This window comes from Colletotrichum graminicola (assembly GCF_000149035.1).
Source record: "Colletotrichum graminicola M1.001 genomic scaffold supercont1.5, whole genome shotgun sequence".
Lineage (NCBI taxonomy): Eukaryota > Fungi > Ascomycota > Sordariomycetes > Glomerellales > Glomerellaceae > Colletotrichum > Colletotrichum graminicola.
The window spans coordinates 552,734-574,011 of NW_007361009.1; the positions used below are offsets into that span (position 1 = coordinate 552,734).

Below are 21,278 nucleotides of genomic sequence, written 5' to 3' on the forward strand. Positions count from 1 at the left end.
GAAGTCATTCCAGCTCCTTTCCAAGACGTTCCCGCCTAAAACACTACGCTTATGATAAAGGAGGCCAGAACGCGATGAACAAGAAGCAGCATGCAGTTTCGCAAAAATAAAATACCAATGACACCCAAAAGTCAAAAGAGTTCACTCCCCGGTGGGAGCTACATCTCTGGTGCACATGCTGGGAAGTCATCGCTAGCCTGTCGTCGAGTAGGCTGTCCGGTGCGGTAATTTTTCGATCGAATCGGGTGGGTTTCGAACCATCGACCTTGGCGAGTGCCTCGAAATCACAGTTTGACCTGAACCCCCTCGCCGAGAGGGCCGCCTTCTGTGTTGGCGAAAACCAGAGGAGGGCTTTTGGGTCAAGTAGGGCCTCGCGCGCCTCTTGGAGGCCTTCAGGGTGCGCGGGAATGGTTCGCGGACCGTGTCGAGGCATCAGAGGAAGGAGCGCGGGTGGTTCGCGCCCGCGTGTTGTGCTTTCATCCCGTCTTCCTCCTCCTCGAGTCCCGGGACGTGAAGGTGGGGCGCGATTGTTGACGACCGTCTCCACAGCAACGGCGGCGAAAGGTGATAAATAAAGCCTAGGGCCCTATTACCCCACGTGACGACCTTTTCGAGGGTGGTTAACCGGTTATACGTACCACGGGTGGTTGATGAGTGGCGGTGCTCAGATCGACCTGACCCGAGGTGAGTAGCCAACCACCCATGGTTCCACCTTCCACCTCCTATTGAGTCTGATTCTCGGAGGTCTACTACTGGCGCAAGTGAACGGCGAAGTCGTCAATGTCTCGTGGTGTAAGAATGCGAGAGCGTTACAAGCACGAAGCAGTACACATTGTCCATCTATGACCAGCTCCGCGAAGCATCGATATGACTGACGTATTGCTCGAGTGTATTATCCTACTGAATGGGATTGCTTGACGGGCACCAAATCCATAAGCTGCGCTGTTTATGCTATTGGACAACCTGGCACCCTCCACAAGGCAAGGCTGTTACAGGCACATAGATGCAACAGCTGTACAAATATAGAAACATTCATTTCCATTCATCGCGCCCGGCCGTAACTACACTAGATCATAAGTAAAGACTGTGGTCATCTCCCATCAGAGACGTCTCATCATCAAAAAAACGTTACACACAAGGTATCCAGCCTTATTAACATCCATTCGTCCAAATGCTCCTGGTCATCAAGGAATGACGTTGAAATAGAAACGAAACCTTGACCCCTCATTTGACACCAAATCATTAGCCCCTTATTTCTCACGCGTCATTTTTTTGCAAATCCTGTTTGTTAAAATGCACAAACAAAGGAAAGGGGGATAAGGTATACAGGTTCAAGGTTAATGAGATTGACAGCTCCAGTCCGGCGGTGTCAAATCCCTTACATCAAGCCGACGACAGCGACGACTGCGCCCAAGGCAGCGCCGGCGACCTTGACAGCGCGGTTGGAGTCGCCACCAGCGGCAGCGTTCTGCGAGCCGGAGCCGGACGAGCCCGTCTCCTGGGCCGCCAACGCGCCAGTGAAGGTCGTGAACAGCGTGCTGCTGCCCGAGACGGCCTGGGCGACGGTGGCGGGTCCCGTGATGGCGACGCCGTTGACGGTGCGGGTGACTGTGACGGTCTCAGTCTTGTAGGCCCAGCCGGGGCCCATGCCGCCCCACGCGCCGCCGGGGCCCCACCAGCCGTCGACGGGGCATCCCGTGATCGTGACGGCAGCATCCGTCTTGGATGCGCCGCCCCACCAGCCGCCGCTGTAAGTGAAGGTACTCGTGCTCTCGCAGGACGTGAAGGCGTTGCACACGGACGACGAGACGGAGGTGTACGACGCCAGTGCCGCCGTGTCGGTGGTGCAGGCGGAGCGGACGCAGTCGTTCAGCACCGGCGCATCGGTGCAGAAAGCTTGGGGGGTAGGGGTGGCGGTCGCGAAGTGGGAGGAGAAGCAAGAGCTCTGTAGGTGGAGTATGTGTCAGCTTGTCTGAACCCGAATGTTGGAGGCGGGGCAACGATGGCGGCGGGGCGTGCGGGGGAGATCTCGCGTGAGGGGACCCCAACAACAAGATGGGACCAAAAGTTGCGATGACAGGAAGAAAAGTCAAAAACATGAGACTTACAGCGCACTGAGCAACACCCCGACCGAACCCGCCGGGGCCAAAACCGCCCCATCCACCGCCATATCCGAATCCACCGAAACCGGCACCGTTGCCGGGGCCCCAGTTTCCATTGCCCGGTCCGTTGGGGGCGGCGACGGCAGCGGCGCCCTGGGCAAGGGCAGCAGCGATGATAGTGGCCTTCATTTTGATGGGGTTTCGCTTTGGTTTTTGCTTGTTGGTTGCGATAGTGAAGATCGTTGGTGAACAACGAAATGAGGCTTGTGGGTGAGTGTTTGTTTGCGACGAAGATAGGATGCGTCCCGAACAGGTGTATCAAAGCAGTAGTCAAACACCAGACGACACAGAGCTCGAATGGCTTCTCTTTATATTCTGCGAGCGACATGGCCGCCTCCTCGCCTCAGACACACACACGCCCCTCCGCCCACTGACGTCTATGGCAATCTTACTCCTGCAGACTGGGGTGGGAAGCCAGAGCTTCGGTCCCGAAAAGACGCATGGCAAAAAGCAATGACATGGTGTCTTGGTCGCTCCCTCGTCTCCTTGGTGAAGGGAACCGCCGGCCGGCTCACGGACACTCGCGTGGAACTCTTTGAACTCTTTGCGGATCCTCTCGGGTAGCCAGGCCGCTGGTTCGGTACGACGCTCGAGAGCCTCTTCGTCCCTTCCTGCATCCCTCTCGCAGCCTGTCTGCTTACCATTTCAGCACAGCGCATCGTGCAGCCCGCCCTGTCCTTCCACCCCCTAGCATCAAAGCCAGGGCGCAGCCCTGCATATCGCCGCCTATGGGCTGCGTGACAAGAAAATAGGGGAAGAGAGAATAGATAGCGCCGATCGAGAACTTCGCTCAGAGGTGGCCAACTCTTCGCTTACAGCAGTCAGATAAGACCGAGTGGCTCGTCGGCATTGCATGCTTACCTTAGCCCAACGGGGACGCGTAAACAAGACAGTTAGTTCGGTTGGTGGTGTGACTCGACAGGTGGAAGTCCGGGATGGGGTTTGGGGAACACCGGCGTAGCGGCAGCTACTAGTGTTGACTGGTGATCATGGCTGTCCGAGCCAATCAGCACTAACCGCCGTTTCAACCGGCACTGGATCGGTCCCCCGGGTGACTCGAAAGATGGATGCTATTTCTCCAAGATCCCTTTCGCTCCTGTTGTGACAGCGGCCTCAGGATCCCGCCCTTTTCTGGTGTCTCTCCCCTGACATAGGTGTGCCGACTCGTCCGAATGTGACTGCGCCGATGCTGATGTTGGTGCTCCGTGCCTGATGCGACTCGCAACCATCCCATCGGGATGGGATCGTGCTGCCCCTTCAAACCGTGGGGGAAGAAAAAAACGAGACGCAATATTGTCAGCCAACGGGTAGTTGCTGTCTAGGTCACCGGCCTAGACTGGAGCCTGCCTTATTCGATTTGTTTCAGAATATGTGCTTATGCTGCTGCTGGGCCCGGGCTGATCAAACCCCCGTCCACCATCTGGATGGCCGCCGCCGTCACGAAGGGCAACAAATTGTGGGCTAGCTGCCGGCGTTCCGATGTGTCGAGACTGGTAATATCGGCGTAAGCTAACGTAGGTACTCTCATGGAGTTTCGCGTCAGCCTCAGCAGATGACGCGGCAGATGGCTGTCACCGCTATGTTGGGGAAACCTCACGTATTGAAAAAGAAGAAAAGATCAGTTCTCTGCGTGTCTATCATCTCTCGTCCCACGTGTGTCGGATGATCGGTCGTCTGCAACGCCGTCCCATACCCTTGAATTAACCCCAGCCGGTAGAAGGACCCTGCTTGCTTGATGCGATGCAGCAGGCTTTTCGTCCCATTCCCATCCTCGCGCAAACTCCAATGCAAAAAGAAAGTCCGCAATCGCGTCTCAGACACGCCGTTACTGCAGGGTAGTCCAATCTCAAACTCATACAAGTAGCCCCCGTCCCCAGCACCGCCTTGTCCGCCTCCCATGACGTCTATCTCGTCATCATCAATGAATGGAATTTGTCGACTCCAAGCTCAGTGGCAAGTCCCGCTGACGAAACTACTGCCATTCCGTTCTCTCCCACACAGGCTTGCTCTACAACATCGTGCCGAAGGTGACCTCTTCCTCCTTGAATGGTATCGGCTTGCGCGGACTGACATCGTCTGTGGTTTTGCGGTGGCGGAATGTGAAGCCAACGAAGAGACTCTTGCCCATCTCGTCATCGCGATCCGCCATGGTCTCCAACGCCTGCTGTTTGTCATGCACCTCCTTGTACTTGGCCATGTCAGCCTCGTTGGAGAAGTCATCAAAGTATCCTGCGTCAGTCTCTGAGTCGAGCTCGGGCACGAATGGAGCCTTGGTACTCCGCAGGGTGTCCCAGTCAACCTCGGCGAAGTAGTGATGCTCATAAATCTCTTTGATGTTGGAAAAGCGTCTGGACCGGGAGTTGATGCAGCTGTGGACCGTAGTCAGGTAACGTTGTACGCGAACCTTGGGACAGAAGTGGCACTTACGTCGTGATGAAGTTCCATGTGCGGTTGCTGAGGAAGTAGTTGGGGTCCTCCCAGACGGGCCGCTTGAGTACATCTTTCCAGTGCTTCAAGTTCCGCCAAGTCTCATCAGGGGTGGAACCGGCAAATGGAGGGAATCCTGTCAGTGCCTCGAACAGCATGCAGCCCAAACTCCAGTAGTCCACAGTGTAGTCGTACTCGTCCCCCCGAAGAACCTCGGGCGCCATGTAGTCAGGCGAGCCAACGATGGACTTGGCGTAGTTCATGTCCTTCGCCCGCATCGTCTGGTAGCCTTCTCGCCGCTCCGCCACAGTTCGCTTATCCATGGGCTTTCCAAACGGCACTGATGTCTCGGAAGCCTTCTCGAGACGGACTCGCATGGACTCGATCTTGGCTGGAGCGAGCATGCCCGCTGCCAATCCAAAGTCAGTAAGCTTGACGTGCCCAGTGGAGTCAACAAGGAAGTTCTCCGGCTTCAAGTCTCTGTGGATGTACCCAAGCTGATGGAGCGCATCAACAGAGCAAAACATCTCGGCGATGTAGAAACGCGCATGGCGATTGCTCAGAACACCAGTGTTATTCAGCAGGGTGCGGAAGTCTCCACCTGGCACATACTCCATGGCAAGATAGATACTCTTGTCATCCTGAAAAGAGTAAAGCAGGCGAACCAACCAGTCACTCTTGGCGGTCGTAAGGATGTCGCGCTCTGTCAGCACATGGCGGACTTCGTCCAGCTTGAAGAGCAGTTTCTTGCTCATCACCTTTAGGGCGCAAACCTCGCGAGTGTCTTTCTTCTGGGCGAGGAAGACCTGGCCGTAGCCCCCCTGTCCAACCTGCGTCAGGATCTGGAAGTCACCCTGACGAAGTCTGACACGCCTCTTTCTCAGGTTGGCACGCTCCCGGCCCTTATACTTCTGCCACATCTGATTGTATGTCGCTTCGTCAGTCTCGGGCGGGGGCGGAATTTCCGACTGGAATGCAGTCAACCTGTTCTGTCTGGAGCCGACGTAGGTGAGGAGGTCGAAGTAGTAGTCAAGAAAATCTAGTCTTCGTCAGTTGAATGGCAACAAGTTTTGGGGGATACAACATACAAAGCTGCGTTACGTTGACAAGTCTTCGCACATTGGGACGTTGCAGGATCTCCAACTCTTCTGGAGTAAGAGCTCTCTGGGTATTGAACTTGTTTCTGGGAGTTGCGGCCTTCTCTCTGGGCTGGTACAGCTCATGGCGAGAGATGGCTGCATGGCTTTGCTGGTAAGGGGAGTCGGTCGCTCCCAAGCGCGGGATGGGAGGGGTGTTTTCCTGTCCATGGGACTTCTTCAATGGACTGCCAGTGAAGGTCGTTCCCTTGTGCAACACGCTTTCGTCCATGCTTGGGCTGTTTTCGTTGCCCCTTCCGGAAGACTGCGGGGTGGTGATCACGCTCAAGGGGCGGTCAAGTCTGGGCCTTTCGAGCACAGGAGTGCTCAGCTTGAGCGCATTGTCGAATGTATCGGGCAGTTCGTGGGCCCCGGGAGGGATTGTTCTCTTGCTGGGGCTGCCCTGGGGCGTGCTGGACGGATTGATGAAGCTGTTTCTTGTGGGTGTCTCTGGCCGCGACGAGTTGTGAGTGTCTCTTGTCCCTCCTGGGAACAGGTTGGCCATAAAGCCCGACATCGTTGCGACGTTGTCAAGCAGACAGGCCGCGATAAATTGAGGGAGGGGAAGTGAAGGGGGCACGAAAGACGAAAACAAAACGAGCAAACAGTCAGCTGGTGACAGGGTTGATAGGAAAAAGCCGAGAGGATTGAAATCGCTGCCGGGTACGAATAAAGTTGCGTGCTTTTGATAAAGGATGACCAGCGCGGCTTATTATGTTGTTGTCTTCTCCGACGTGGGGTTGATTTGGGCTGGAATCCAGGGCGATGTATGGAGACAGGCAACCCAAGATCTATGGGCCTGAAGGCTGATAGAACCATGCACAGTCGATCGCTGCCCGGGTGGGCACTCTCACATTTTAGGGGGGAGACAGGGAACAAAGGGCAGTGTTATTGGGTAATGCGGGGCACCAAGTCAACAATGTTGCAAGGGCAACCGCTGGGACCCCCTGTCAAGAGTGCAGTACGGTCACGTGATATATGAGATAAGATAATGACGCTAATCAGAAGTTGTCGGAATAAGCGATCAGGCTTCTTGCTGATGGTCAAAGCTTCTTTCCTCTGATATCAACTTTGACAACGACTTCGAAACTCACCACGTCGGCCCAACCAATCCCATACCAGCTCGACATCCCAAGATGCCGAAGGAACGCAACTTCAATCCTGTGCAAGCCCAGCGGAAAGCTGAAAAAGCCAAAGCAATCAAGAAAGGTATGCCCCAAACCCGGGGTTTGTGCTCACCGTTATAGGCGACGTTTTTACTGATGCAACAACCGTCCAGGCAAGGCTGAAGTCCAATCCCGTCGCAATGAGAAGCTTGCTCGTCGAAATCCCGAACGAATCCAGAAGCAGATAGACGACCTCAAGGCCATAACAACGGGGGGTGGCAAGCTTTCTCGTCACGAAGAACAAGTCCTCGAAGGTCTCGAGAAGGAGCTGCGTGCAGTGAAAAAGGCCCGCGAAGCACTAGGCGACAAGGCCCCTTCATTTGGTCATGGAGGTTTCAACCGAGGTGGTGATTTCTCAAGAGGAGTCCTTGGAAAGCGGAGAAGGGACGACAACGAACTAACAAGCGACGAGGACGTCCCTAGTGATGTCAAAAGTATTCCCATGCCGCGAGATACCCCGCCGCCGATTCCAAAGGAAATGATGGATAAATGGTACGCCAAGAGACGAGCTCGCTGGCAAGCTCAGCAGGCCGAAACCCAGAAATCGGACGAGAAGGAGGAAAAGCCTGCAGCGCCAGAGCCGAAGACTGTGTATGAGGCCAAACCTATAGTTCGAAACCTGGCGAAGGAGGCAGTATCTGCATTTGTGCCTACCGCAGTCAAAATAAAGATGGATAAAGGCAAGGGCAAGGGTGGTTTGATGGAACCTGAGGAAGCAGACAAGCTCGAACAAGAGGGTTACTTGAAGGCACTGGCCTTGACAGACGAAGCCGAAACCGCTGGACCCAAGAGGGTTATGGTTGAAGATGCCGACGATGACGATATTTGATCCGGGGTCAATTGCACATCCCCATTACTATCACCCTCGTTGTGCCGATAGCACAGTCTGAGAAGCCTGGCGGTGAGACGCAACTTCTCGCGGCTTAGTCGCATCTCGCACAACGAAGCTTCTCCGCAGCTTTGCGCAGCACACGAAACTGTGCAACTATCGAGACTGCTTCCACCTAACTGTCTCAGTGACAGTCGCTTTCGCATTTCTAGGACTGCGGCATTTGCCGCCTAGTTTTCCAACCAGACCCAGACTGCGGGATGAAAGCATCGTCTTCTGGTATTACAATCAGGAATGAGATACGAGGAGCATCCCAATTGGCGACATGCGGGTTATGTGGCGCAGGGATTACTCCAAAGTCAGAGTACCAATGTTACGAGAGCAGCAAAAGCATGGCTGACCAACCTTCGTCCCAGTTGCCCAATAGTGGTGCGGTTTCTATTGGTAATTGATTCTGGCAGTCTATCAAGCCTCATCGAAGGTTGGGCCAGTCTTGAAGAACAGAAAGGAAAGCGATCGCTACATGATCACTGTCACCGTATCATACGTCGTTTCCGAAGAAGCATATGTAAAGCGGCGCGTCTTCGACTCTATTGGTGGCACTCAGGCTCTGGCTGACAGCTCTTCGATTCGGTAGAGGATATGACAATTCCAGGTTGCTGCCATACATAAACAGCGAAATCCTAAGGCGTGGAGATAGCACAGAAGATGATATTCCAACAGAGAGCAATGACAACTAAAGCGAGCCTCTGGATATCCCCTGAAAGCACCAACATTTCTTGCAAGGATCCCAGCGAGCTGCTGCAGTATTCCGGGGCTACTGGAGACCGGAGGGCCTCCCGTGAAAAAGAGATCCACATTGGCACCTCGAGGACCAACTACATGTAGCACTTCCGAGTTCTGATGTAAGTACGGGTCTCAGCATGACCACTCCCAATGACGCAATACGGCGCCTTGTGATGAAAGGCGCAGTATCGGTTGCGTTATGGGCGCCACGTTTGGCAAGATGCAAATACGGCAACACGACCTATTAGCCAGGAATTCAGGAGAGAGTTCCGAATAACTCGATGCTCCAATTGGCTCGCAAGCCCTGTGTCGACTTTTCCTCGAATCAGCTTGGCGAACATGACCGGCATCTGACGTCGACAGTCATTGAATCGAGTTATTTGGGCCCCATTAGAGAGGCATTCCCTGCCGACTTTAAATGGGATTTCAACCCCATTGATGCCCCACGAAAGGAGCCTTCTCCGAACGCATGCATCCTATAGAACCCCCGGCCAGGCCAATGTGATCAACCCTATGAAGCAAAATACGGCCTTGATCCCTTTAGCAACTTGTAATCTTGTTTTCTATCGGACCCCGTTATTTGTCATTAGAAAACCCTTTCGCCACATTTTGTGTGGCCCATAGGTGCCGTATGTGTTCGCGCAGTGCACGTTTATCACTAGGTTTCTGTGTTCGCCTACTCTAGTTTGCAGCATCAAGAAACCGGATCGAATTGGCTGTTTTTACCAGCCTATCTGTCTGCCAACTATCAAGGGCAATCAATCGTGCCACCGAATTCCGAAACTGCACTCTCAAGCCAAAGCTGGATTGTAACCCTAGCAGCACGCTACACGTACACGTTTCGTCGAGATCGAGACACTCGGTGCTATGACGAAAATATTCATCAAGAATGTTCGCGTCTTCGATAGCCAGGTGATCCGTGAAGCTGGAAATGTCGTGTTCACTCGGTCCGCCGGCAATATCCAAGACCCCATGGCCGATGGCTCCGAGGCCGAGACGTCTGATCACGTCGTCGACGGGCGTGGCTGCTCATTGTTACCCGGCATTATTGAAGTTTACGCCAACATCAAGGGTGCGAATGCTGCTCTTGGTTCTTATGCGAGCCATGGAGTGACCACCGTTATCGACCTGAGCAGCAATACCCAGCAATGCCAGGCTCTGCGAGTCTATGCTGCCGGTAGGACGGGCCTGCCCACTTTCCTCACCTCTGGCACTGAGGCCACGTCTGCCAAGGACTGTCAACCGCAGCTGTACGACAGCTCGTACGAGTTCGTCATCAGCACGCGCGAAGATGCCGTGAGATATGTCTCGGCGAAATCGAGCGGCCCGGACCGAGCAGACTTCATCAAAGTCGCCGTCGACCCCCACTTGCCGACGGACGAGATTCTTAAGACCATTGTCGACACCGCTCACGCCCATGGCAAGCTCACCATCGCCCGCACCGCCGGCAAATCAAGCTACGAACGCGCCATGCTCGCCGGCTTCGACATCTTTGCCCATGCGCCGCTCGACGCGGCCCTGGACCCCGCCATGGCGCGCGAGATGGCCGCCCAGGGCAAGGTCTTCGTGCCGACGCTCGCCATGATGTGGAGGCGCGCGCTGGCCGAGAAGTCCGACACGTCCACCGCGACAACAACCACCGACACCGGTGAAAGGGACCGGCCGTCCGGCATCCCCTCGCAGCGCCGCGGCGTCGGTGGTGGCGACGGCGCGGAGAGGGACCAAGACGATGACTCTGCCGACCCGGGCTCGAGACAGCACACCGACCCGGGTGCCACCGTGGGCAGCGACTACGGCAACGCGACGGCTACCGTGCGCACGCTGCACGACGCCGGCGTCACCATCTGCGCCGGCACGACGGCGAACCTGGTCCCGGGAGCCCAGATCCCGTTTGGCGAGAGCTTGCACGAGGAGCTGCGCTTGCTCGTCGAAGCCGGCATGTCGCGGCTCGACGCGCTGCGCTCGGCGACCTGCGTGGCTGCCAAGGCGTTCCGGCTCAGCGGCCGCGGAATCATCCGGAGCGGCCTCCGGGCCGATCTTGTCCTCGTCGAGGGGAACCCGCTGGAAGATATCAATGCGACCCGCAACATCAGGAGGGTCTGGATACAGGGGGAAGAGGTCGATTCTGAGAAAATTGCGGCATGAGGTGGACGGCGTATCTGACGATTACGTCCCAAGGGTGGGGGGGCTTTCTTCGAATGTTCCTTGGGTCATCACGCGGCCGTGTTATTCAGTAAGGTGATAAGATGAAATATAATGTAAAAAGGCTTTGTGGCCAGAGTGAGCCCTGCACTGAGACCAGAACTATTGCAACCCATGCCAGTGCTGTGGAACCTTGCTGAGGGCGTAGAATGAGTTCTGAGGCACTTCCCTCAACCCTAAGCCTTTCCAGAGCCATAACGAAAAGAAATCACAAATTCCGTGAATCAACGGGATGGACGATGCACAATCGCATCATTATTCGCCGCCCCTTCGCCTCGTTCTCCTCCTCGCCCTCCGCCGGGACCTTGCACGTGCTGAATAGTCTCTCCGAAGCCGACCGTGTACGTCTCGTCCTCGAGGCCCAGCATACCCCCCTTAGCGCCGTCAAAGACTCGCGCACCGCTCACAAGAATCATGGGTGCGACGGCGCCCTCGTGCGCCGTCGGCCTCCGCCGATACGACGGCACCCGCACCTTCAGGACCCTCGCCCTCTCCTCGACGCCGGCCAGCAGCTCCTGTGCGCGCCCCGAGACTCCCGCGCTCTCCATCTCGCCGAGCACGCAGCACGCGCGGCCGATGGTATCTTGGATCTCAGGGGTCGAGGTGTCGGTTTCGAGCCGGGGGAGGAGGGCGTGGGCGACGAAGGAGCAGTACTCGGCGGCCCAGTATTCGTGCCTGATGGTGTAGATGCCTCGGTAGATCCAGAGGTTCGTCATTATGGAGTTCGCGTGGAGGATCTGGAGGGATGCGGCGTTGCGGTTGTCAAAGAGGTCGGTGCCCGCGTGGTTCGTGTAGCTGAAAAGGAGCTTCAAGGCGACGAAGTCGTACGTTGCTCTGGTTTAGGGGAAGGGGTGTTAGCCGAGGGTCTCTGTCGAAGTTTCTTGTCCGATACCTAGAGATCCGGGGCAAAAACGCGACTTACTGCATCAGCAAGACGGACGGAGAAATGCCGTTGCTGGTCAGGAGGTGACCTGGAAGTGCCAGCTTCCAACAAAGCAGCTTGTTGTAAAGTGCCGTGCAGTGGCTACTATCCAAGAGCGACATTTGACCGTCCTTCAAGAAGCCCGATATAAACTGGTCGGTAATTTCGCAAAGGGAGCACTTTGCACTGAACACTTGCAGTTGGTATGATATCTGGCTGGCAATGCCATCCCTGCCGGCGGAAGAGACCGAGTCTGGTGAGCTGGACCCTTGGTGGACTCCCAAGTTCTCGAACGTTTTCATGACGAGCGGCTTCGAGACCAGCATGTCTGGAGAAAATAGCAAGGCCATTTTTCTGTGTGAAAAAAAAAAAAACGACTTGTCAGCCGCGGCGTTCTGGTGGACAGCCATTCAAGGGTGGGTGAGTGAGGACGTACGCGAAGAAGCAGTAAAACCCCCATGTAATGTGAGAAGCCGCCTGCAATATCCTGGCATCTTGCGCATCTTTCTTTCCGGAATCCCCAAAGTGCGCGGAGCTGCCGGTATCGAGGCCAAGTGCGAGCCAAGTATGTTGGAGCAGGTCCCTGAGGCTCGCGCACTCCGTGTGGAACGCTTGAGAGCCCCGGTTGCAGACAAAGAGCCAGAGGACGGCCGCGCCCTGCAGAAGAGTCAACGAGATGACACACTTTTCCATATCGAGCATATCGAATGCATGACTAGCGAATCTATGGCTTAGAGCAACCATGTCTCCTGAATACGACTCAGGCTGCTTCCTCGTCGCGTGTAGCTGCAGTCATCGGGTAGAACCGTTAGCATCAAGGGCTTGATTAAGACACAAGGGGAGCGTAGGGGAGTATCTCAAGCACACACACAAGCCACGGCGAGGATGGCGTTTACGAGGAAGGGTGAGCAGAAACCCCGGTTCTGGTCAGTGGAGGAGTCTGGCCTGGCGGCGCTCAAATCGCCGATGAAGAGCTCTCGGTCGATAAGATGGGACAGGGTATCGTCCCAGGTCCAGAAGAGGTCAATGAGGTAGGTCAACAGTTTGTTGTCTTGCGAAACAGTTGTCCAGCGTGAGACGGGCATAATGGGTTCGGGATCAAAGTTGGCAGCTGGCAGGGCCTTTACTAATCCATCGGAACTAGCTCGACGAGAGGTCAGTAACATGAGTAACAGTTGGATTTACAGAGCTAGATGTACCTTGATGTCAAATGTCTAGTTGCTGTTTCGCGATTTAGGGCTTCTGGTTGGTTTGTGAAGTCTTCAGGGTCTCCCGAGTCGCCTACGACACCATAATGTCAACGACCAAAACATCCCAAGTCCCCTATACACCTGCAGACTTTGGGAGTGCCTACTCCTCTGGTTGTAAATATGCGGAAGCAACAGACTAGCATCAGCTATGGACTCAATAGCCTCATCAAGGTCTTTCGAGTGCTGTAATTGCTTTAGAATATCTTGAGAGGTCCCATCTCGATTCGCTCGGAGTAGTTCCAGGACCCGCTGGCTTTTCTCATGTGCTATCGACACATGACTGAGCTTCTGTTTCTGGGCCTCCCTTTGTGATAGACCCTCAGGGACGGGGTAGTCACAGGGTGCATTCGAGGCCTTGCAGGCGTAGCAGCACGGTCGGACGCCATCGCACTGCCATGACTTTCAGCCGGAGTTTAATCTTTCTCGACTATGCGTACAACAAAGGGTACATAATGGAACATGAGAAGGGTTGTATCTACTGACCTTGATCTTCTTCTTCCGGCAACCTAGGAATGGCATTAGACACCATTTTTAACGTCCGGGTGCGAGGAGCATACCATTGCACGCGGCTGACACTTGCGGCCTCTTCCTCTTGGGTACCGATATAATGTTTGGAACCGCTGGCTGGCTGCTGGCGCTGAGCGGCAGCAGTCGCCTCAGCTTCACTGTGTTTTGCATAATTCAGAATGGCTTGTAGGAAGTGGTCGTGGACGAGGTCACTTCTTCTGGTTTGTATATAGCGAAGTTGGGTCCAGAGCATGTGCCCGATGGTATGATGGGACACCGGTGTTGTAATCATCAAATCATTGGATTCCGGCGAGTGCTTGAGGGCAGTACGCCTTACGTCAGAGGAGAGGGGGAAAAAAAGGAAAGATTGGCCGACCAAGGCTGGTGTACATAACTGTCTGTGGGGACACCGGAGCGGGGATCCAGTTCGGTAGGGGGTATTCCAGCTTCGGGGGGGGTATCCGGCCAGTGGATCGAAGTTTGGGGGAGGGTAAAAAGACCTCCGTAGGCTTATTTAGGCTTAGCGTAGAGTGTGAAGAGTGCAAGAGTCCTAGGTATAGACTCAGCATATGCTCAGCATATCCTTTATAATATAGCACTTACCTTCTATAACTATAGAGGACTTAGTTATTTTAGTTTTTATTAAATCCTCTATAGTTATAAGAGGTAAGTACTATATTCTAAGGTATAGACTTAGCATATACTCAGCATATCCTTTAAAATATAGCGCTTACCTTCTATAACTATAGAAGACTTAGTAAGAACTAAAGTAGCTAAGTCTTCTATAGTTATAGAAGGTAAGCGCTATATTTTAAAGGATATGCTGAGTATATGTCTTAGACGACATAGAAGATTTCTGCGAGCGAAAGTTTTGAACGTATAGACTCTACGACGACCCAGTCGTACAATGCGGGTCGTATTATTATAGCTTTAAGTGCGATTGATTAGAATTTAGGCCGCGGAAGACCGGAGCCAGCCCCGAAGCCAATGACGGCTCCTAATTCGGTGGCGTGCGACGGGTTCCTTCAAGTTGCGAGCAGCGGGCGTGGGAAGCTACCAAACCGTATTCAACTATTCGTAGGTGCGTGTTCAAGCAGAGGGGCAAGAGACGACAGTGCGAGGGAAATCGCCACTGGCGATGTGGTTGTTTTACTGAGTAATAGAATCCAGATAAACCTGTGTGGTACAACCGCAGTCTCGTGAAGAGGAATACAGCGCGATCTTGAACCTGCTTCAATGTCCCGAGTGTGAATTCTGGCATTAACCAGGTTTCCATTTTCTTAGCCACACGTTGCCCAATGGCCAAGCCAGAGCCTCAGTTGCATTGGCATGCTTGGATTGCCACCCATCTGGCTCCATGTACTCCGTATTAGGTAGTAGTCACACAGGGAGAGCTCCGCGCGTGTGTTGGAGTAGCCTGGACCTTCTCGCTCCAATGGACGCCAGTCAGACTCTTGGAAGTGATACGTACCGGTAGCATAAGGTCCGTATGTAGATGGTACTTGCAGTAATTGCAACTGTTCCTGGGGGGGGGGGGGGGCAAAATGCAGAAGCGGAGAAAGCAAGGCAGGGAACTCAGGATGCGTCGCAGGGATGTGCGCATGGTGTCCGCTGACGGTCGCTGCAGATGTGGGCTGTCACATAGGTAGTGTCTTGCATGTTAGTACTCATTTCTTTTCCGGTTCGTTTCTCAATACAACCGACAGCCGTGCTCGGCCCCTGTCACCTCCTCAACATTCAAATGTCGAGGCACGGGAGGAGGCCATGTATAGGTTCCGAAACCACGGCATCTGGCGTGATTACTGGTAGGGTTTACATCAGGGAACAACGTGGTGGGTCTTTTCCAGCTGCCAGCATGGTCAAGGGTACTAGTACAGAGATACGGTTATTTCCGTGGAATGGCAGGAGTCCAACGATGGGCCGAGGAGTATGTCCCAAGGGTAAGGGGACCATGAACATGGATCATTAGAAATGGTAACCTCATCGTCAAGCAGGCGAGACCGGGTACAGCAACAGGTTGCTCTGCTGTGTCCACCATTGCATCGGAGGGATTGGACGGCGATTGTATACTTTATTGGCATGATGTATGCAATACCTGGACAGATATAGCTAGGCGTTTATATTCAAACATGCTTCCAAATGAATACTCAAGCCTCTCCGAGCCTTACCCCCAAACCTCCTCACTGGGAGCGTTTGCTACCATGATGGGAAGGCCCTCCCCCCAACAGCTCCTACCTGGACCCCTCCTCCCCCTTTTCACACCCGCCCTCTCACACGCCTGTAGATTACTCACCTAGGTAATGCTGTATATGCTTGGTAGGCAAGCCATGAGGGTTCATGTCCGACGTAAGGTAATCCCCTTCCCCGTGGCTGCATTTTTACGTCGTGGAGCAGCAAAATAAATAAGGAAGAATGATAAAGAAAAAAGGTTCAACCTTTGAGGCAGAGCAGAAGCATGTCAACTAAGGGGTGACAGTAGAGATTTGGGATGGAGATTGGGGAGATCCACTCAGCATCTGGGAGTGTACCAAGGCAGTATTAGTACTGACCAATCACAATAGCCGAGAACCCCTCCGGAATGCGTTCCGGCATGTACACAACAACCACTGGCCGATTGATCAACTCGCTTGCTTGCCGCTGAACCTCCCCAACAAGTTGACGTCTAGTCTCTCTTCAATCTTCTTTATTTTCTTTTTTCCTCGTGTTCACTTGCTGCTCTGCACATCGACGTGAGATATGGTCGCCATTGGTCCCGAACCCTGCGATCACCATGTCGAATCGTACCACGTATCGAGCCCCCCCCCCCCGCATTGCTCGTTTTGCTTCTGGAATACCATTGTAGACCAATCTTGACATTTCACTGAGCCTCACCTATCGATATGCTGCCGGGTTGCGCATGCCTTGCGCAGTACGATACGTATCTCATATTCACCATTTGCAACATCTGGCGAGTCCAACCCCCACGACCACGCCTTGGGTGGCCAGCCATCCATCCTTTTTCTGCTTCGTCCCTTGTTACTTGCAAACGGACAACATCCCCATCTCGGCCATCTCTCATGTCCACAATCATTCTTGGCAACCAACTCGGCCCGGTCAAATATGTCCTTGCCCCCCCCCAGTATTCGTCATCTTTCCTCGACCCCTAGTTTCTCTGTTGCCTGTGTCTTCTTTTTAACTTTGAACTTGTATCCATCCACAGGTCAGCAATTGGGCCTTACTCCTGGCTCTCTCGACACAAAGCGTTTTCCCTCTCATCCTCCTCGTCCTCGCGTTCATCCTAATTCCCCCTTGGCAGTCAGATCAGTCAAGTAACAGGCCAAGGCAGCGGGTAGTGTGACCATTAGTCACATTGAATTTCCTTTACCGTTACCATTTTGTTACCACCACCAGGGTGGCCGGTCCTGAAGGTATCCACCTCAAACCTTTACAAGTCCCCTGCCCTCAGAACCCAGTTAGCTAATCTCCATTATACAAGAATCAATGGCTAAGTCCTGTTACCCCAATCCAGTGGTGACGGCTGAGGCACAGTACATGGCCCTGCCTCTTTATGCCATACCCCCGAAGCAGATGTCCTTCCTGTCGCAGACCGACGGGGATCAGCTTTGTCAGCAGTGGCCTGGGTGGGATTACCAACCCTTTGAGCCAGTCTTCTCTCCGGGCAACTCTGCAGTATCAATGAGCTCCGTTCAATGGGAGGCCGAACGACAGAGCCAGCAGTCCTTCGAGGCTACCGGACCAACACTCCATTGCACAACTGCCAGCTCGGTGCAGCCGGGATACTGGCCTTCGTTCCAGCAACAACAGCAGTATCTTCAATCGCCGCAGTCTGTCTTCCTCAGTCCGCCGCTTCAATGGCCGGCCTCTACCGATAATCCCCTCACCACGGCCCCGGTACCGCAGCCTCCCCCTTCCAAGGGTCGCGACCGATCGAAGCCAGAGCCAGAGCCAGGGCATAGAGCTACTGCAACGAAGAAAAAGGTAACGACGCCTGCCAGAAGACCAGTAGACCCGCGCCTTGTGTCGATGAGCCAAAACCACCCCAAACATGCGTGGGTCGGAGTTGGCGGCGCCAGCGAATCCCCTCCCGCCAGCTCAATGTCATACGAGGACAAGGACAGCGACGCATCGTTGGCACCAGCAGTGAGAGACAGGAAGATGCCGTATCGCGTCAAGAATCGAGCGGCTGCCAAGCGTTGTCGCGAGAAGACGAAGCAGTACGAGATCGATTTGGCCAACAAGGAAAAGCAAGTCACAAAAGAGCATATGTACCTCGACGCCTGCGTAGTGGCGCTCAAAAACGAGGTGCTCTCCCTGAAGAACCAGATCCTTCAGCATAGCAGCTGCGACTGCGATATGATCCAGGGATACATTGCCAGGACAGCCAGCACCGTTAGCGTTGCCGGAAATGGCGTGCCTACGGTATCGCACCCATCGGCTTGAGTTCCAACATGGAACAGGTCAGAAAGAAGGACCACGGCTCCGAGTTGTATTACGCTTTCACGCGCGCGCAGCATACGTACACCGGCAACTATTTTGAGCTTGCTGAGCCAGGCATTTGGAACATTGAAAAGCGCAAAAGGGAAGGAGGCTACAAAGGCGTGTGCTGATGCCGATGACACCTGCTGAGAGATGGAAGAGCTGTGCTGTCGGATACCAAAGTAAGTAGGGTCCGGTACCCTCTTTTTTTTTTCTTTTTTTTTTTCTTTTTCTTTCTCTCCTTCGCTCTTCTCGTCGTGGCTATCCCTCTCCCACTTGGTCTTTTGTTTCCTCGCACAGCCAGCTCTGTTGAGCGACTCTTTTCCGATTTCTTTTGCTGATTGTTATTATTATGGAACAAGGCTTGGTTCTTTCGCGGGCCACTCGAAGATGATGTCGGCGCGTCGAGCTATGCCGAGTACAGGGGCAGCCACGTCCACATATCATATGCCAAGCTGGGGGTTGGCTTGTCCCTCACGGATACGTCTCCGACCAACCAACTCTCACGGGCCTGGCCATAGCGCACCCACACATGCGTGCTTCCGCATAACATACGAAGCACATTGCATCTCACGGTCGGTTCCCGACGTCCGGGTCAAATGATGTCATGCCATCATCGTTGTCGCTATCAATTGTTCTTCATCATCGTCGTCGTCATTGCCATGCACTCGGTTTCTGCCTTCTTGCCCTTTCTCGTCCCGTTCATCGTCAAACCCAGCAAAATAATACCCTCTGCTCTGCCACCCGCCCTTCCCCCCGCGTGCACTTTGTCAGGTTTCAGCGACCACAAGGAAACACGACAGACGGTTGCGAGCGTCCAATCCTGGGGCTGCTAACAGGAACCGACCACTGGGATTCGATGTGCGGGCAAACTCTCGATAAGCATAGTGGTCCCTGGTTCCCTGCGATATCCCTGCCCTGCAGTGGGTGAACAGATCGCACAGCTGCTTTTCCCAGCTGATGGCCTGGCCGAGTCGTGGCCAGACGGGTCCATGGAAGTTTGGACAGCTTTACAAGGCTAAAGTTAACGTCCCAGTCCATGTCATTATTTTCTCTCCCCCAGTTCCACGTCTCGTGCTCTTTTTCTTTTTCATCACTGCTATTCCATATTCCTCATTTTCGTCGGGAGGTGCCGGTGTAAGAGCATTGCCGGCACTGGAACAATCAAGGAGGGTGAGGGTCCCAGCCAGCACTAGCACCTGCACCACCAGCCAACACCTCTGTTCTTTTGTTCTCTTTTCCTTCTTTGTCCCCCAGCGGCCACCAACCCTGAGCACCAGAGTTGACAAGAATTACTGGCGTCGCCGCCTTACCCATTTCGTCATACCCCTACCTCACAGGCGCTAGGTAATTGCATCCGCGATAAGGATATGAGGTAGCATTTCAACGTTTTCCAAAGACCAAAAAATCGACAAAATCCAGCACGGCACACGGCACATCGACTCCGACCCGAAACACCAATCATCAGAATGGCCGGCGGGTCGGCAGTATGACGCGCTCTATACCAGAAAATCGAGACATTCGAAGCGAAGCCGCGGGCGGATCTGCTCTTGCGGTTGAGGCCCGCTCTGGCTCAGGCTCCGGCTCTGGTGCTGCCCTCTCTCTGTTTGGATTCGCCCACCCGCGCGCCCATTCCTTTTCCGGCCAGAGATCTCGCCGTCACGGCTACTACTACACGCCTACGCCTCCCATCAACAGTCCTCGGCGAACTTGGTTGCCCACCAGGCCCGCCCGAGGCCTTCGCATGCTCAAGGTCACGATGAAACCCCAGCGAGACATTCTACCCGCAGGCCCAACAGTAGCCAGCAGCGCCTCATCGGAGCGGGAGTCGACCCCGCAATCCGCCACCGGTTCCACGCCCAGTGCACCTAGACGCCGCCCTCAGACCAAGATTGCTTGCACATCATGTCGTCGAAGGAAATCGAAATGCGATGGCATGCGTCCCGTGTGCTCATTGTGCGCCGGCATGGGTCGCACCAAGTGCGAGTACGACGCCGGCCCAGACGTCACCCGCTTTGCCGCTCTCAAGACCAAGCATGAGGGGCTGCAGCGACGCCTTGCCCTCTTTGAAGAACTCTTCCGCCTGCTGTCCATGCGTTCTGATGCCGAATCTCTCGAGATAATCAGCCGTATGCGCACTGCCAACATCGAGACAGACCTCGAGGATCTCGTCAAGTTCATCAAGAACGCCGACTTGTTGATGCAACTGTCCTCCACTCAAGCGGACCACACACCTCCCGCATCAGGGGCATCGGGTGCTGGGACGCATCTCCCCAGCACGTCCCTAAACGACATTTCCTCTCTCTTGGAGCTATTGTAAGATTGATCTAGCCTAAGGCTCCCCCCTACTACTTCTTCTGCTGACAGCAAGATACCAGAAAATCGGTGGTTTCCAAACTCGATCCCTCGGCTCGGTCCGCGCTTTTGGACACTATACGACACCAAATAGATGTCTTCAACTCACACGAGGGCGGCCGACTCGGCTCCGCTGAAACAGTGAAGCTAGAAGAAATGGCGGATGTAGACGCACACGCAGATGTGGATAACGAACGACCCAAGGAGCCAGGGGCCTTTCTCAGGCACTTGCTCAACGATGACACGACAGGACCGAATTGACGTATCCATGCTGCCGCAGCGGGATCGACACATCCCTGTATGGAAGCAACCAGCTGATAAAGTGAACGAAAGGGGGGAATCGGTTGGCATGAAGGGTGTATAAGGGCAGACCTGTTTTTATTGGAAAGCTCGAGGCCTACTGACCGACACGGTGAGACTGGCGGTGGATTCCGGAGCATTTCAGTACAGGACAGGCCTGGGTTTTCTTCTGACATTTGCATCATCTTGCGGAAGGCGGCAACTGTCAATTTTCAGCGAGCAACCTTTTCACGCGGGGTCTGGTGGCTGTTAGCACAAGGCTTCGGCCCGGCTACTCAGTGGTGGCCCACGCCGTTGGCGCCGAAGGCGACAACAACTGAGCGGCCTCGGATCCAGGCTCAAAAAGGGGCGACAGAGTGGTGGCCGTTGACGGAAAGGTTGGAGGCTCTTTTCGTGACTAAAGTCACTGGGGAAGATGGACTGCAACAGGTATGGTTTACAGCCGCAAATATGAGGTCTTATTATCAAGTGAAGTTCTAGGCAGCTAAGGGAGGATAACGGGAAATTCCCGAGTGACGCTTCGGTCTCTTACGAGCCCAGAGGTGTGGGCAATGACAGGTGGCACACCACACAGCAGCCATAGTTACGGTCAAACCAAAAAAAAAAAAAAAAAAAGGAAGAAGGAAATCAAGGAAGTTTGAATATTGACCACAAAGACACGCGATGCGAATGTTGAGGAAGCCGACAGTGGAAGACCAGACCCTGCTCTTCGATGAGTTCTCGGAGGACCCATTCGATGATCGTCTTTTGGCTGCGATTC

General features: G+C 54.3%; 7 protein-coding genes across 7 annotated transcripts; 4 read left to right on the forward strand and 3 right to left on the reverse strand.

Annotated features, from left to right (window-relative positions):
• Positions 1 to 1,378: 1,378 nt before the first annotated feature.
• Positions 1,379 to 2,291, reverse strand: GLRG_02521 (uncharacterized protein; the record flags this gene model as incomplete). The annotated part of the gene is made up of 2 exons (XM_008092530.1): positions 1,379 to 1,945; positions 2,109 to 2,291. 2 exons carry the CDS (start codon positions 2,289 to 2,291, stop codon positions 1,379 to 1,381), a joined length of 750 nt encoding a protein of 249 aa, XP_008090721.1.
• Positions 2,292 to 4,170: 1,879 nt separating this feature from the next.
• GLRG_02522 (uncharacterized protein) lies at positions 4,171 to 6,242 on the reverse strand (the record flags this gene model as incomplete). The annotated part of the gene is made up of 3 exons (XM_008092531.1): positions 4,171 to 4,531; positions 4,590 to 5,628; positions 5,678 to 6,242. The coding sequence occupies 3 exons, from the start codon at positions 6,240 to 6,242 to the stop codon at positions 4,171 to 4,173; spliced, it is 1,965 nt and encodes a 654-aa protein (XP_008090722.1).
• Positions 6,243 to 6,861: 619 nt separating this feature from the next.
• Positions 6,862 to 7,720, forward strand: GLRG_02523 (WW domain binding protein 11; the record flags this gene model as incomplete). The annotated part of the gene is made up of 2 exons (XM_008092532.1): positions 6,862 to 6,934; positions 7,005 to 7,720. The coding sequence occupies 2 exons, from the start codon at positions 6,862 to 6,864 to the stop codon at positions 7,718 to 7,720; spliced, it is 789 nt and encodes a 262-aa protein (XP_008090723.1).
• Positions 7,721 to 9,373: 1,653 nt separating this feature from the next.
• Positions 9,374 to 10,651, forward strand: GLRG_02524 (amidohydrolase; the record flags this gene model as incomplete). The annotated part of the gene is made up of 1 exon (XM_008092533.1): positions 9,374 to 10,651. The coding sequence occupies one exon, from the start codon at positions 9,374 to 9,376 to the stop codon at positions 10,649 to 10,651; it is 1,278 nt and encodes a 425-aa protein (XP_008090724.1).
• A 281-nt stretch (positions 10,652 to 10,932) lies between these two features.
• On the reverse strand, positions 10,933 to 13,558 carry GLRG_02525 (uncharacterized protein; the record flags this gene model as incomplete). The annotated part of the gene is made up of 8 exons (XM_008092534.1): positions 10,933 to 11,542; positions 11,631 to 11,984; positions 12,067 to 12,416; positions 12,500 to 12,770; positions 12,830 to 12,911; positions 12,985 to 13,270; positions 13,364 to 13,386; positions 13,438 to 13,558. 8 exons carry the CDS (start codon positions 13,556 to 13,558, stop codon positions 10,933 to 10,935), a joined length of 2,097 nt encoding a protein of 698 aa, XP_008090725.1.
• Positions 13,559 to 17,062: 3,504 nt separating this feature from the next.
• On the forward strand, positions 17,063 to 17,827 carry GLRG_02526 (basic region leucine zipper; the record flags this gene model as incomplete). The annotated part of the gene is made up of 1 exon (XM_008092535.1): positions 17,063 to 17,827. The coding sequence occupies one exon, from the start codon at positions 17,063 to 17,065 to the stop codon at positions 17,825 to 17,827; it is 765 nt and encodes a 254-aa protein (XP_008090726.1).
• Positions 17,828 to 19,352: 1,525 nt separating this feature from the next.
• GLRG_02527 (uncharacterized protein) lies at positions 19,353 to 20,183 on the forward strand (the record flags this gene model as incomplete). Its single annotated transcript, XM_008092536.1, has 1 exon — positions 19,353 to 20,183. One exon carries the CDS (start codon positions 19,353 to 19,355, stop codon positions 20,181 to 20,183), a length of 831 nt encoding a protein of 276 aa, XP_008090727.1.
• Positions 20,184 to 21,278: the final 1,095 nt, after the last annotated feature.